The sequence below is a fragment of the Ptychodera flava genome, chromosome 2 (genome assembly GCF_041260155.1).
Source record: "Ptychodera flava strain L36383 chromosome 2, AS_Pfla_20210202, whole genome shotgun sequence".
Lineage (NCBI taxonomy): Eukaryota > Metazoa > Hemichordata > Enteropneusta > Ptychoderidae > Ptychodera > Ptychodera flava.
In genome coordinates, this window is record NC_091929.1 from 26,405,350 (window position 1) to 26,422,610 (window position 17,261).

The window sequence follows — 17,261 nt, forward strand, 5'->3', positions numbered from 1 at the left end:
GCTTTACCATCACTGATTATGCCTATATGTAATGCCAGCTCAACGATAAAGTCTAGATGTAACATTATTTTGGCCATGAACAACTATACGACCAAACATATTTACCAACTTTTTGAGTGACCGTTCGCCTACCTTTGCATATATCAGTGTCTACAACAATATTGACCTTGTATTTAGTGGAATTGAGTATAATAGTAGGCTATTCATTCTAAGCCTATATTGTAATATGTAGGTATTTTCAATTACACGAGTACCTACATCTATGAATTAATGTCACCAGTAAAGATTGTCAGCGAGTGTGGGTAACTATGGACACAATATAAGGACATTTTCAAGGTCATCTGAATTGATTCTTTAAGTCGCTACTGGATGGTTGTATTTTGTGTAACGTCGTAATACCCGGACTCTAAAGTGACACTTTTTAACAAATAGGGACACTTTTGAAGTCACACCGATTAGTTCTATATGATAACCTATAGTGGGTATATTAATGGTATTTAATGAATTTAATGTTTCTTGACATTATGTATTTATTGTTTGTATATTTATTTCGGTTCACCAATGGACCAGAAGCCTATTTTCAATCACCGTGAAATGTAAATGTACATATCGAAACATGAATTCCATATAAAGTAAATGTTACACATCAAATGAATACATAAAGTTGAAACAATGAAAGCCTTTGAGAGAATTAACAAATCGATGTAACAAATGAACATGCTGATATTATTGTATTTTCGTTAACTTGGCAACAAACATGTCAAACGCAATACAGGGGCATTTACAATTTAAAACAAAACAACTAAAAGAAGAGGGTAAACAACAACATACACGACCAATACAACTAAAAGAGCGGAAGTATAACTTATAAACAGTTAATAGTGTTGTATTTGTTTGGACTGGAAGAGAGTACACAAGTCCAAATTCGTTTTAAAGTGTTGGCATTAAGTCGGGGCAACATTTCACATCATGCAATGCATAAATTTAAAGGAAGAACAGTTCTAGTATTCACAGCTTTGCTTACCGTATTCCTCCGATTCTAAAACCCCCTTTTTGGAACCAAAGGTGACGAAAAAGATGTGGGGGTCGTACAAACGGTCGTACAAACGTCGTAGTTAATTTATGCTAATTAATGTAATGTTATGCAAATTTTGTGCCAATTTTTTTTTTATTCACGCGAGCGCTGCAGAGAACTTTAATACACTTTGTGATATCGACTCATGGCCATGCTGCGACTATACTAGTGGTCGAATCTGTACAGTATAAATTAATGGATATCGACAAGTTTTGAAATTCAGCGTATTTGCCATACTTTCTTTTGCTAAACAATACGATAGCAATAAATCTTCGTATTTCGAGTACAGATAATCACCACGATACTTCGTTGCAACAAGTATGCTCCCTAGCAGCAGCCAGCTCCCCATAGCATGGCCGCAAAGGTCAGACAATGAGTAAAGGGAAAGTCCCTAAAGTTCCGCTGGCTGTGATTGGTCAATTCACGCAATGGGTCAAAGGTGTCTGAGGTCAGGGTAAAATTCTGTTCAGCAGATACATACAATGTGATGGTCTCCGTCCGATGTTTTCTATTTACGATTTTCAATTACCGTACTCCTTAAAATAAACGATCAATTACACGTTGTGAGTTTTATTATTTTGCTCCTACGGTAGTTTCAAAAAGTCTAACCGTATCTCGAAAGGAAATGTGATCTTACGAACAGGCAGGCTCGAACTGATAAAGTGTTGAAGGATCGGCTGGCCGAGACGAGAGATTGCTACGCCACTCTGCTTACAATTTGATGAATTGAATTTTTGGCAATAAATCTTTGAATATTTTTTTATTACTTGTTTCGATGAACGAAATGTTTCTTGATGTGGAATTCCGTCATCTATGATCAACTGTTCGGAATATGGTACGAACATGCACGTTTTTGTTCTAACTGTAAGTGTATAGGGCCATTTACGAAGTTGGGTATTTTTCCCTCGCAAGACTTCGAAAGCATACATAATCTTGAAAATCTGTTACACTATCGCCTACCCATTGCGGGACTAGTTCAGGAAAACGACACACAAATGCAAGAATAAATACCTGTATTACATGAGAAAAACTATGTACAAAATTGGTAAAACATTAACGAAAGAAATTCAGAGAATTTTCAGTTCATGCGCAGAATAAACTTCGGATGTCGCGTTTGTCGATACAACAAGCCCTCTTCATCGAAGTCAAACCCGTCGAAGTCTACATCGTCATCTTCCCCCTCGTCATCAAACACGAGTCCTACGGCTTCATTTGATAAGTCGTCATCAAGTACCGGAATCTCCTCGGAAATCATGTTGTCTTCAGTTCCGTCGAGCGCATTCGCGATACCCGTGGAAAGGAACGATTTTTTCTCCACGTGAAATGAGCGAATCGTAAAACCCGACTATCGTAATGTTCATGTTATGGTAGCCAAATGGCATCGAAACATTCGATTCGTGCTTGATCAAGATGTTCAAAAATCTGCTTATTTTGACGGTAGCAAAATGACAGTGACGAAATGACGGTATTGTACTAGATCGAGACGCTCAAAAATCCAACTCTTTTAATGTTCATTCAGGTATAATTATGACACATTTATGATAGCGTGTTGAGACGTTTTCGTGCGTTACTATGAAAGCAAATGGTGATGATTATTCGAGACTATATCAATATTTATAATATGTGTGAAAATCCATGCTGATTGTTTCTATGCTGTTATTGTTCCTCGTTTCAAATACTTGTTGTCTATTTATTTATTTATTTATTTATTTATTCATTCATTTATTTGTTTGTTTGTTTGTTTATTTATTTTGTTTATTTGTTTGTTTATTTTGTTTATTTGTTTTAATCATTCATTCATCCATAGTAAGCAAATTACTCCCAACCTGGCCTATATTTATGGTGTAAGAGAAAATGCTGGATTTCTTTCACTACAATTGCTTTTTATATTTCTCGTTTTCAAGATTTATACCCTTATATAAGAGTTTTTAAATGCGGCCCCGCGAGGTAGATCAGAAGAAAAATGTAAAAGTTTGGGAGTTGGAATATCTCTCCCCAAGGGCGTTCTACCCTAATATACAATCCATTCTTGCGGTCATTGATAAATCATTGTGAGTCTGTGAGAGTCTACACTACGTAACACTTCTTTATGTAATATATGCTATTATGTAAAGTGTATATTACTTATACCCTAATGACTTAATAAATATCTACACATGGCATCTATCGTTACCCTTCACCAATAATACTCATACCAAGTACTTTTTCAAGGCGCTACAATAAGGTTTATATATTACACGGTACAAAAGCACACTTTTATATGATAAATGCGAACACCCATTTCCAAAAATATGTTCGGTATAACGATTAAAAAATCATATCCTTGGTTGCAAAAAGCGAATAAAAAAATCAAAAGAGTCTGTTTCAAGGAGTACGGCACAAATTTAAAAAGATCGTAGAATATACATTTCTAAAAATAAGATACTTCTCAGCTAAAGTTTGGGACTTGCAATTTTTCCCAAAATACAATTTTAAAACTGTTAAAACAAATAGCCTTTAGGCCAGGAAGAAAAAATAAATTGTTCATCGGAATCGCCGCTTCTACTTTGGCATATTTGGAAAATTTTTTTTTTTTTTTTTTTTTTTTTTTTTGATCCCGGCAAATTCTTACTTCCGCATTAGTACTGCCGCTGGTGGCGCCCTACACTGTGTCGGGTTTTCGCGGGCACGGGATTTTGAATGAGACTTCATACGTGTTCGGACTTAGGGGCCGTCGATAATAAAAGCTGACGCACAAGAAACGTAATTCCTTCGTTTCACTTGAAACCCCCTCCCTCCCCCCTCAAAACGAAAGTTCTTATGCGAAATTACTTTCGCATTATGATGCTGTTTCTGACAAACCCACACGCACCTCTCCGATCCGCACGTCCATGAAAAAATACCGGAAGGGCACATTAATTAATAATAAACCTCCACTTTACGCGTTTCACTTTCTAACATTTTAATGTATTTCGCACGTAGGTAATATTTCACATACATGTTTCAAGTTGAAAAAGGATACAAGTTTTTATTTCACATTCATGTCTTTTCTGTCTCCGTATTTTGTGGTCATTCTGTTCTCGATGAACGCGAAGGTAGTTTTGTGTTCTCGCTGCAAAGTTGCACTTCGAAAACAATAGAAAATCCTTATGCGATTTTGACGCACACAAAACGAAATGAGCTTTTACCCCCTCCCCCCTAAACGAAGGAATTACGTTCGTCGTGCGTCAGCTTTTATTATCGACGGCCCCTTAGTTGACCGCCAACACGTTGTTGTGACGTCTGAATTTGGCGAATCACGACGCAAAGTGGGTCGATTTGGCTAGAAATTTGCTCGTTTTGTAAAGGTTAGTACATGTCACATCATGAGTATTAATTTGATCGCTAACATTCGACGTGATGGCCAACAGTTAGTTCCAGAGACGCTATTCAGTGTTTGTCCTGATATGACGTTCGGCGATTTGTTCAACAAGATCGTGACAGCAGATATAGATGGACGGTGCATCCGATTGAATGAAAATTGCATCGAAAGTATGAAAATTTACGGCAATGACAAAACACATGGTTGCGTCGATGTTAAAGTACGATCTGAATGATGACTATATAACTTCATTCCGATCACAGTACAGTGTTGTTTGACCATTGTGTAAAATGTGTAGAGACAGTGGTAAAGAGGCCAAAACATGGGGCCAAAGTAAAATGAAAGAACTCAGATGTTAGGTCCCACCAGGACAATATTAAAGGACAATACTGAATTGTTGAATTTCAGTGATTTGCTGTACATTTCAGTTTTATTCTGAGAGAATTTTGAAATGCTCAGAATATGTTGTGCAAACACTAACTGTGAATGTAATGGCCTCTGTTATTGTTGGGAAATATAGTATTGAATTCAGTTACCAGTATCAGTGTTTCTTGTCTGAGATATTTCTGGTAAAAAGGGAAACAATTATCTTGCCTTGTCTGCATGTGTGCAAAAATGCCAGAGAACCGCGTTTACCTTCGGCCTAAAAAAAAAAAAAAAAAAAATTTTCGCTCGCCGCTCCTGGGACTTGGTCCAAAAAATCCGATGAACAAGATTTTTTTTTCTCTGGCCTTATTCAATTTATTCTTGCCTTTATTCTAAATATGATAATCATTTTCATCAAGATTAAGGAACACAGATTGTCCTCTTGTATTGTCTCACCGAAAACATTCCAGCTTTGCGATATGTGATGAGTGCCACACACTTGCGCTAATTTATTTTCCTATAAAATATATAAATGCAGATTCTGCGTAACAAGTTTCTTGGCACTTAAAGTCGTTGAGTGTATGCCGGTGGCGACGTATCATTTGTGTCGGACTGCCCGCCCTTCACTTGATCTTGGCCGTAACAGGTTCCAGGTTCCTTGCCATAAGTGGCGCTTGTCCCTGCCGTAGGCACGGCGCTAAGCTGCACGAACATCGGCTGAGTGTTGTAAGGACCTTATTGGAAATAATTAAAGATAAGTTTTTCTTTGTATCTAATACGACTGATGAAAAAATATTTGCTTCAAAATGAATCATATACTATCATTTATTACATATGTACCACAGTTTACTTGCATCGAAGCGCGCGAGTACTACGGGTATTTGCACTGCAGTGCAATACCGAAAACATTATGCCATACCTTTATGTTAATGAGTATTTACCAATCTTGACCCGGAACTATTTATGTTTGTAAACACAAAAAATGTCGTCTACAAGATTTCGTTTCACTTTGGTTCGATGCTTGCTATAGTAAAATGCATGACATTACCGATTAAAAACTACGACAAAGAAAATTGCATGTACTTATTATAGTGTGATGATGATTTTTATTATCCGGAAGAGCAGTTTGTTTGTCAGCGAAGCAAAAACATTGACAACGGGCGACGTCCGTTTCTAGCTCCATAGCCGGCCGCCATATCACGGCGGCCATTATACATCGAAACACACGTAACTGCGGGCGCAGCGGAGCCAGTTAAACAGTTAACATTTTCAGAGACGTTTTTGCCAGTCGTTTTCTCACCGGACATTCCCTGTTTACCATATAAAGTCACTTTTGCGTGCAGTTTATTCTGTTCTTGTGTGTCCTACACGCTATTGATAACAGAGACAGAGTAAGCGCTTGTGTGCCGCGGCCCGGTGCGGTGAACACTGAAATTTGATCGTTCGACAAGTTACGTTTGCCGTATCTTACTCTTAAATTTCCCATAAAAATCTTCGAACTGTTATTTATTTAGAAGAATTTCAAGCTCAAAATGTCAAAAGCGTTCCACGTTCAAAATTCTCTTCGTTTGGCTATCTATGGCATGTTGCTACGTATGTGTGAGCTATCGCAAGCAGAGTTCAAGCCCCCCGACGTTCCTCTTACGTCATCCTTGATAAACAAGTAAACAATAGTTTAGCCAATCAAAATGGAGGGTGTGGCGGCGTTGACCAATGAAAAGTGAAATCTGATTCGATGCCTCATTACAGTATGTCAATGTTATATAACTCCGCAAGGTCGCCCTGAAGCTTTGACAGACAAGTAGTACGCACGACTATCGTCGATTCTCTCGACAAATGATGCAAATAAAAGATAGAACATATGTAATAATAACAGAACCCATTGGCCTGTGAGTGCAAGCGCGCCGTACTAGCGGTATTTGCACGAGTGCTGCGGTGAATTCGGCTGTCCTTTCACTCGCTTCGCTCGTGAAAGGACTGCCGCCGAATACACCGCAGCACTCGTGCAAATATCGCTAGTACGGCGCGCTTGCACTCATAGGCCATGGGGTTCTGTCATAATACTATAACAATATATATATATATATATATATATATATATATATATATATATATATATATATATATATATATATATATATATATATATATATATATATATATATATATATACTAGTCCGTATCTTCACCTGTGTGACGTACACCAGCACGGATAAGAAATCCATATTACCCCGTTGTACGTCATCAACCGGAGCTTTTTTCCTGCATGGTACCGTTCATACATCGTGCACGTCGCCATACAGACCGATTTGTCGTCATCGATGCTAGCTCCCATTACAAAAAGGTGACTCGATAAATCCAGACATGGAAACATAAAAGGCATGTCCAACGAAATTTCGAGTTGCTAAAACTATAGCTCTTTCCGAGAATCGAATGGGGATACCGTCGATCGTGTTAATTTAATGGATCAGAAACAGTAACATCGCCGCTCCAGGCGAGTCGTAATGCTCAATGTGGACGTCGTACCTGCAGCGATCCCGGTTGGCGATAAACCCGAAATCTACACCTCAACGTAAGTTCAACTGAATAGAAAATCTTCGGAATAGTGACATAGGAGGTAGAAGCATAAAGTCATTTGACTACCAACGATAAATTTCCTTCATCACACAAAAGTTCTGTAAATTCTCGCTCGGAATCAAACTTGCAGCGTAAGGCTGTAGCGAAGCGGTCGTGTCGAGCTGCTCTGCAGTGCAGCGCTGTGGAATCCGATGTATTTCGAAAGTTGACTCAGACAACGCTCAAACATCAAAGTCGAAAACATTGACGACCGCCGAGATCGGGATTGACGAGTTTACACCGGCGGAGACCGGTGACGGCAGCGTTGTGACCACAAACAAGGTCGTAAACCTGTGTGATATGTTCAAAAACCACGGCATCTATAAGAATGAGAATTATTGTGTCGATCGTGTCGTTGCATTTACTTCCATAATAAGACTCTGAAAACTATGGCTATCCGTCGCTAGCGCGGTGAAAGCTATGTCCGCCGATGGCCGACTTGCCTTGGCATAGGTACAGCGCGAGACAATGATTGGCACATTCACATGAGCGAATCCGTATGTCTGATTGGTGATCCGATGTATCAAAATTTCAATTTGATGTGATATGACGGGCCGCCTTACTCATGAAATTAAAGTAATCCGCGTAACTAAAACAAAAATCTCAACGAAATTCTAGCAATTTATTACAATACTTTTGATCCATCCACGTCAAAAGAAAAATAAGAAGACTGTTTGATTTCATTGTATACTCCTGTTTTCGCGGAGCCGCACAAATTCTCGCCTTCGGCTCGAAGTTCTACGGCTCCGCGAAAAACACTCGTAGGATATATGTATATATATTAATTTTATTCCACCGAGCATTTGATATCATCATAAAATCCAGTATGCGCAACGAACGACAGGTTAAAATGACTTCCGAATTTTCGAATGGCGCATTTTATATATCTCCCGCAAGAGTTCCTGGCGCCTGTATACCACAATGCATGTGTGGGCTTCGAACTTGCATTCCAACGGCTGGCACGTTGTGGGCGAGAGTCGAGGGCAATAGCAAATCGAACCATGTTATATCAATTTTTTGGAATATTACGTGGCTGACTTTTAGCCGATCACGGGATAAGAACCATAAGTGAGGCGCAATAATAATACTTATTGTATAATAGTTGAAAGTGTAATTAACGTGTAACTTTTATACCATCAGAAAAGTTCACTTGTTTCTCTACGGTCTGAACAACATGATAACCAGATTGTGATAACTCAGAAAGTTTCTCAGTCGGTAGTAGATTTAGTGAAATACTGTACTCTGCACATTGTGCACTACTTACCATATGGTGGCGGTGAACTCGGGCCACTAGGAGGCAATATTATTATTTGTTGGCCATATTGCGTTGTTGCAATTGGAGCCTGTTGTGGCACCCCGCCGGACTGAGCTGTGTAGTATACCTGTACAAAACGGCATGATGAGTAACACTGTTAGGACGGGCAAATACGATTCTCTGCGTTTCTACTGCCAACTATTCCTAGTCAAAAAGTTGGTTTTGCTTGTCTCATTCGCCTGTTCGTTTAAGCTAGTTTTGTATCGCAACTTTAAATCCATGCTTCAACCTGAAAATATCTCTCCTTGGTAAAAAATACCGGTCCACAAACAAATGCTTGCACGCTTACGTTGCTCCGCTCATAATTTAAACATTGAAAGAGGAAAACAATAATGGGAATGATAGAGACCAGCGATTGAGTACACTTTGTGAATTGAATGAGGTAGAAGATGAGTATCATTTTTTTTATTTGATGTGCTCTTTCTATGACCGTTTGAGAAAAAAATATATTCAGAACTATCATTATGATAATTGATCTTTAAATAAGTTTATCATTTACTCATTCATCAGGAAGTAAGAGTGTTTCAAGGTTTAGCTATGTACACGTTTCATGCATTGAGATTACGCAACGATGTTAAGTGATTTTGACTTTTCCCTTTAATCATGATCTGTAAAATTTAGTTATTATTGTACTATTGGACAAAGGCGTTAAACACAGAATAAACCAACCTCTATATATTGTCGGTTCGTTTATTGTTGATTGTTTATGTGTTTATTTAATTGTCTAAACAACCTTGTGCCAAATTCCTTCTCACTTAAACATCTCGTGCAAGGAACAAAAAGACACACACATCATTATAGGTCAGATATAATATGATCAAGCAATCCACTTCCTGACATCGCTTATTAATCATTGGTGAAGAAATTCTTATTCTTTATTTGTTTCACTTTGAAATGTTAAAAGCAAAACAAAGTCAACAGCTGAAATCTAACGTTGACGATTAAACTATAACGATGACTGGCTCAAATTTGATTCACAAATAAACAGATAACTTACGGTTGGTGTAGCGTTCCTTGACTTACAGCAGATGGCGCGACAGCAATATACAGAATTGACAATCGCAACAATGAAGTTTATAAACCCCAAGAATAAGATCACGCCCTCTATGGACTGTCTGAAGAACTAATATTCAGAAGGAAGATGGGATTAACCACGCGGTAAATAAATTAAAGCCTTGGTTTCATTGTTATTGCTAGAAATGATAAAGGAAAGTGAGGCGCCATTTATGGGCATTAATCACAAATTACAACAACTAGAGGCACCATGGTGATAAAACTTCGGATAAGACTGTCGAAGGGCAAATATATGACACAAAGAAGGAGAAAAGGAATTCTTTTCAAAACTAGTGCTAAGATTATTGCTAAGATTATAGCGTGACACCAAAGGGGTGTTGGCAATGCAATTCATAGTCAAAAACTATTAAAATAAAACAAATATTAAGATAGACAATACCAACAATTATCATACATGCTATGCCTGTATTGCCATTCTTCTATTGTTCAGACGGTACTGATATGTACCCATATTTTAACTAGTGAAATACGAATTATATTTTCACTGTAACCGAACTACTTACAGCTACGCGTACGCGTGACCTTCTCTGGTATGCATTACCTTCATTGTTATATGTACATATAAAACAGCTGAGCGAATAAGACAAATGACAATCCGAAACGTCATTATGATTATGGTCAAAATTCTGTTGTTTGCAGTCACTTCATGGGCATTGCACTCAGGCACAAGTACAGTTGTACTAAAAACATACAAACAAACGTATTGAAAATTTGTATCATTTGCCGACAGCTGTCATCGTGCAAGGCCGGTCCCCTGGCGGTGCGGTGTTTTCGTGTCGTCTACGCCGCTGAAGATTACATGTAAGATATCGTTTGACAGTGCGTCATGATAGAACAGCTTTACGACAAGTTTCCTGTTGATGAGCTTAAGTATCTGGGCGGTGAATTACATAAATCGTTTACAGCCGTAAATGAGCCACAAAAATCCAACCGCACTGAAAATACTCGCCACAGACTAGGTTCAAGGTGCACATAATATTTCCGATTTACGAGCAGACGACGGAAATACCTTTGAAATGTTTTATTCGTACAGCAACAAAATCACGAACGAGTTAGGACACTACAGCCTACAGTGTACTCACTTCATGTTTTCCCTAATCCGCTTACTAAGAAGGTAAATTCGGCATATTTGACGGTCTGGGGACATGTATAATTCTTCGAGATAAAGTGACTGGTACGGGTATTATATCCACTGTGCACTCATGGATGTCGCAGAGCTGCTTGCTCCATGCTCTCAGCTGTTCGAGTTTGAAATCGAACGCTGGCGTGGTGCGAGTATTTTGACCCGATTTTGGCGGCCTTATAACTTTCACGCAGGGATGAGGTTATGTATCAAAACACGAAAACACACCCATTTTACAAACTCCCGCCTATTTTTTACATCCACCGTTATATTAAACAAAAAATAAATCTTCTTCAAATTGTGAAAACCTGTGTCGACATCGTAACATTTAAATTGTTTGCTTTAAAAGTGCTCTATAAACCCTCCTTTGAAGTGGAATGGCCCAACAGCGGAATAATATCAAGAAGTGATACGGTTGTCATCACTCCTTAGCAACCAACTTTTTATACAGTTTTTATACAGCCTGGAGAAAGCAAGGTCGATTTCAAGTTGATTTCGTCGCTAATTTCGGAGCGTCTGTACGAAAACAGTCATAACCAAAGCATGCATGTATGATAAAGGGGTTATTACACGAAGTTAGGGCGATACCGCGTCGTATTCTCGTGATGTGTCCGTATTTTGACTCGTTGCTGCGCAACTCGTCAAAATACGGACACATCACTCGAATACGACGCGGTATCGCCCAAACATCGTGTAATAACCCCTAAAGCTGTGATAAGACCAAGACAGCTATATATACTCCACCCCTGTGGACGAACATTTAAGCAATCCCCCATGGTTATTTGTTGGTTAACCTAGGGTGAAGATACTCACCCTATTATGACAAAGGAAAGTTCCATAACCGTATCGGTATTTATAGGAGCAAGAGTAATAAGCCTCCATCACCATGGTGGCCACCATAACGCCAAACAGAATTGGGTAAAATAGAGTGGCGGTTAAAACGCACATCACCAAGGAACTGATAATCTGGATAAGCAAATATAATGGACATGTGTCTTTCAGTTGTTACATTCTACATTTTCAAGGCGGTTAGGGTAGAATGTGCCTCGGGGACAGATATCCGGACTCTCAAACTTTTACAATGCTTTTCTGATCTACCATTTATGGGGACTCATTTTGATAAGAAACATTTTCACAGCCTTCATTTTTCGAAAATATAAATTTTTATTTTTTCTAGAGGTGATGGCCATTTTGAATTTCCACTCCTGTAAATGTTATTCAATATATTTCTCCGATACCAAACTTTGCACAGTTAACCTTATTCCATACTGGGTAAGAGAGTGGTCAAAAGTTTCATTCAGGAAACTGAGCAAAAATGTAAGTCTTTCCCTTTTGAGGTGTGAACCACCTCAAATTGTATATATGATATTTGCTATTGGTCGCTTTGTTTCGATGTGTTTTAACTTCCATATAGTAAATCTACCCGAGAAAACAAAACCTTAAAGCCCCTGTAGCTGTAACTCTCGAAATTTGTCGACCTGAAAAATGCTTTCTTTTTTCTCTGGTTTTCTTTAAATTTGAAGATTTAAAGGACATAGTCTTTTACCACTGAAAAATTGGACAAGCAAATTTAAATTTTAACCGTTAATTTGATTTCCCGCCATTTTTAAAATTTAATAATATTACAAAGAAAACATTGCAAATGGTGTGCCAGTGGAAAACTTTCAGCACTATGCATTATTTTGGACTATTTGTTTCTGTGAAGATGCCAATGCACATATGCACTGCGTACTGTCTTTTGCTTTATTTGCACGAGGGCGCCATTTTATGTTTGGAAAAACATTTATTATTTATCTTGCTCAAAATTGCGCTTGTAGTCCCAGTGGACAGTTTATTCTACGTGTATAAACACCCCTCAATGAGCACATTCTAATGAAATTGTTTTAGTTTTGAAGTAAAATCACAAAAATAATGCGAAAAAGATAGAGCTACCGGGCCTTTAATAAACAGGGTATTTGATACCTGATAGTGCGTACATTGGTCTTAGCACCGTCCGGTGGAGGGACGGTGGTCTTAGGGATGAGATCAACGAACAGGTTTCATCCAAGAATGAAGAACACTCGTGCCAACGCAAAACAGCTTAAAGGTAGTATGCCCTTCTAAAGTGATGGCTTAAACTTAAGTATTGCTCAGACTTTCTTAAGGAAACTTTCAACAAAACTCTTTAAAAATAAAGAATAATACTCGGAGATCAACGTGCAAGGTTTAGTACTAGAGAAACAAATTATCAAAGATTTACCTATATTTGAAGATCAAAATGGCCGCCATCCCTGTATTAATTCAATGAGAAAAATAAGTTCCAATTTTCGAAAAACTAAGAAGCTGAAATTATTTCCTATGCCCAAAGCTTTAAAATGAACCCCCACAAGTAGTAAACCGGAAAACAATTGTAAAAGTTTGAGGGTCTGAATATCTGTCCTCGAGGCCCATTCTACATTAACAAATCAACTTAAACAAGTCACTTCTCAACATTTGAGAGTAGGTCTTCAGAAAAAACGATTCTTGTTGTGGGTTTTTGTTTGTTTTGTGTTTTTATTTACTTTTTTACTTTTTTCGAACCTATGTTTACAAGATAATATAAAGGAATATCGCCTAATACAACAATAAAATATGGAAATAAGGACAACTTTTGTTGCTTACCATGCTGCTGGTCTTCCTTTTAGCTGCTAAGATCCCAAAGAGACCAGTAACGAAGAACTGCAAGAAGTGGCAAAATTTTCAGAATGTCTTTAAAAATGTGTGACAGACGGAATACGGATTAAAGTGATAAATTATAAAAGTTTTTATCTTTGTCTTTTGGGGTTTTGCGTTAGGCAAACTTGTGTTTTAATAATGAAAAAACAGTATACATCATGAGATGTTGGCTGACTGTTGTGTTTGCCGGTCCTAGCTTCGAAGTGGATAACACATAACACATGGGGTTCATGACTGAGAACGGAACAAAGTAATTACTAATCTAATACTTTAGTTTACATAGAGACATTAGGCAAGGCTTGATTTCCTGCATGGTAAGTAAACAAAATATTCACTTGGTTAATCGATAAGCCACGTGGAATATATTATGAGGGGAGTATTTTCATTCTAAACTAGAAGCAGATACTCACGATAGCCCCACACCACATTGGTGCTGCTATGAGTGATATGTCGAGACCCTCTTGCATTAGAATGCCTATCCCAAACACCACGCAGAGGAAGCCAAGGACGACCTGCGTGGCGCCAAGGCGGCAAACTGTGCGGTGGGAGAAGTCACTCCTGGTTTCATTTGCTGTCTGTTGCTCCATCGCGAAGGTGACTTATAACCTTACAGAGCACAATGGTATTGCAGTCTGTGTCAACACTCTTGAAGCTTCCTGAAAACGAGCGGAAAAGTCAACTTTAAGCATACAAATGTTATTCAGCTCAAAAACCAAAGGTGCCAGAGAAAGTGCAATAGTTTTAGCAAGCACCAGCTTTTACAGATACATCTCTTAGACAACTTACAAAAAATTTGCCATACACAGCATACCTCCTGTACATTTTTAAATGACAATTTTTGTTTCTGCGAGCATTCACAAATTTAATTTGGGTGAATAGTAGGTTAACTTTTTACTTGCTTTTAAGTTTGTGAAATAAACAACGTTTTTTTCAAAATTGCCCTTGTAAATTAAACATGAGTTCCCGATATTTTTGCTAATAAGATCGCCAGCGCGATAATAAAAATATTGACCGTTGAAAAAAACTTCGATTGCCTCGACGTCATGAGTCATAAGATCGCCAGCGCGATAATAAAAATATTGACCGTTGAAAAAAACTTCGATTGCCTCGACGTCATGAGTCAACGTTCGTAAATGAGGTTTATTAGCTCATATTTGGTATATGATGAGTCGGTGGCGTCTGCATGTCTGTATGTATGTATGTGGGTATGTATATGCGGATGTATGTCCGTCACTCACAAAGGCTCCCATACCGCCAAAGCTACCATCTCAGTATTTGGTGTACAGGTAGATGCAGGGGTTGAGATGTGACGTTGTTCAAATGAACACGTCAGTGTCAAAAATGTGCAAATGAGGTAAGAAAAAGGGAAATCCTACAAATGTGCAGTAGTGGCATGCCAGTGACTCAGTGAAACAGGCTAGTCAACTGATCTTGAGTCATTTCCTGTCATTGTTTATGAACTGCTACATATTAACAGACCTGCTCAAACCATAGACAGTAGAGCGGGGGGGGAGGGAGACTGACTATGCTCAAACTAAGAGAGGCTAGCTGTTTCTGCTATGCATGTTGCTAAAGTTGACCACCAGTACCTAAACTTTCAGACCTTATTTACTTTTGTCATTCATGTTTTTCTGGTTTAAATATTCCTTGTTGTTTTTTTGGTTGTTCTGTGCAGAAATCATTGTCATAACATCAACGTAGAATTTTCCTGCACTGAACAGATAGAAACAACATTTATTGAGCTTTGGTACCCATACTGGTATGTTCCAATTCTGATCAAATTTGAGCGACACCGTATAATTGTGGTATTTTTTAACTTATTGCAACGTGTTTTGTTGAAATCGCGCATGTATGTATGTATGTATGTATGTATGTATGTATGTATGCACTGTGTATGTATGTATTATGTATGTATCTATGTATCCATCTATGTATGTTTCTATCTATCTATCTATCTATCTATCTATCTATCTATGTATCTATCGATCTATCTATCTATCTTTTAATGCATCTGTGTATCTATGTATCTATGTATATATCTGTGATGTATTTATGTATCTACCAATCTATGTACGTGCGTGACAAGACCTAAATTGATTGGTTCAAACAATCATGAACAACTTTAAAGGGGAGGACGATTGCTATTTTGTAACGGTTGGATGTTCGAAATCGCACTCCCGCCGACCATATACCCGTTACCAACTTCTCACAAGAAAAACTCAAATTCTTCACTATAACACATCTCTATTGTCCCGGTCACATCGGCAATACCCCGTCATTGACTTATATTTACTCTGTGCCGTCTGGTGGTATTCTTTGAACGTTGGTCGTCCCTTCCTTTCACAATTCGCTGATACGTGAAAAATATTCCGCCCTCAAAACATTCTTCTGAAGCCGATTTTTTGCGAACAATTATGTTGGCTGACATTAAACTTACACTCCTCTTGTTACAAATGATGCTGTGATTATATGTTGTTCAAAATGAATAAAAGTTTTCGCCTGTTTAAAGTTCAAAATATGTGTAATTTTGTGGTACGTTCATACTAAAATCGTGAGGTAAAGCTGATTAACATCCCTCAGTTCAAAAGGTTTCCCCCCATTCGCATGTCTCTGTTTGTGCTTGTGCTATATCTATTGTCTGCGTTCTTTTCTTTATGACTGCAAGGGCTAGGGTCATGTGTTTGCGTTCATTCTATGGATCGGAGGACCTACAAGATTCTGAGATTTTTCAGGGTAAGCTCACAGTTTTCAAGTTTAAACGTGAGAAATCAGCGCTTCCGTCTTACGCCGAAGCAGTAAGCAGCAATCTTTTCGGGGAGTTCGTGACTTAAAAACACGTTTTACGAAAAAACCCTGAACAAGCTTTGAGCATTATATGCATCTATCGGTTTCGAACATACTTCGTCACTTCGATTTAGCCTAACAGAAAAGTGGCACAAATTTTGATAGTTCTGTGATTCAGCAGATTATTCATAGTTATATTCGTCACAATAATCATCAGAATGTTTGAAACAATCAATGAGGGCGACACACTTGCATCGCGACAGACTTACTAACATAATGAAACTCGCGCTGCACAATATGGCGACCATAACTGCGTCATAACTACGCTTCAGTAATTGCGCTTCATCCGTCAAGTCGGTGTTGTAAACACTCAATTCAAATAAGTCTCTTCTTTACCTTGTAGACACGTTGGTAAAAAGGCACCCTTCCCACCGAAGTGCGATGTGTCGATTAGCCAGGTAGTACGAAGTCAATCACCAAACAATAAAAACGATACTCACCTCACCCATCGCTTTCGTGCTCATAAGGTCACGCCAGGTCAAAGAACCGTCAGTGGAGGGAATATGTTACAAACAGCGCAATAAATGAAATAAAGTCTGCATCTTCTTCCTTGTTCTAACGGATCTTTTCCCCGGGATCAGTCGTTTGGATATTTTCATTTTATTTAAAATAGAATCATTCTGTTTAATTCTCCGTGATATGAAAATATACTAATCACGATGGACCTTTAACTTTTTGGGTCCAGATTTGAAGATTTGGTCACTCGAAAGAGAAGAACTGTAATTTCTTACTTAAAATTTCATGATATGTATTTCAGAAAAATACACTTCATTCTTCGTAACAAATTACGTTGAATGACAGAATGGTATTGCAC

The 17,261-nt window shown here is 38.2% G+C and overlaps 1 protein-coding gene across 2 annotated transcripts; it reads right to left on the reverse strand.

The window, feature by feature from the left end:
- Positions 1 to 522: 522 nt before the first annotated feature.
- On the reverse strand, positions 523 to 16,911 carry LOC139117976 (membrane-spanning 4-domains subfamily A member 4D-like). Of its 2 annotated transcripts, none has more exons than XM_070681238.1 (7): positions 16,888 to 16,911; positions 14,014 to 14,259; positions 13,550 to 13,606; positions 11,723 to 11,875; positions 9,710 to 9,835; positions 8,662 to 8,779; positions 523 to 5,515 (listed from the first exon to the last, which is right to left on the reverse strand). In XM_070681238.1, exons 2-7 carry the CDS (start codon positions 14,188 to 14,190, stop codon positions 5,346 to 5,348), a joined length of 801 nt encoding a protein of 266 aa, XP_070537339.1. In that variant the 5' UTR covers positions 14,191 to 14,259; positions 16,888 to 16,911; the 3' UTR covers positions 523 to 5,345. The 2 variants fall into 2 exon arrangements, with proteins under 2 accessions (XP_070537339.1, XP_070537347.1); XM_070681246.1 differs by lacking the exon at positions 16,888 to 16,911 and adding an exon at positions 16,784 to 16,850.
- Between the last annotated feature and the right edge of the window lie 350 nt (positions 16,912 to 17,261).

Bases quoted from the DNA above. Each gene is read 5' to 3' on its own strand.
- LOC139117976 (XM_070681238.1), bottom strand. From the start codon at position 14,190: ATGGAGCAACAGACAGCAAATGAAACCAGGAGTGACTTCTCCCACCGC. The intron at 9,836-11,722 runs GTGAGTATCTTC...TCTGAATATTAG, and splicing joins CTTTCCTTTGTCATAATAGG to TTCTTCAGACAGTCCATAGA. The intron at 8,780-9,709 runs GTAAGTTATCTG...CGTTTTGTACAG, and splicing joins CAAGGAACGCTACACCAACC to GTATACTACACAGCTCAGTC.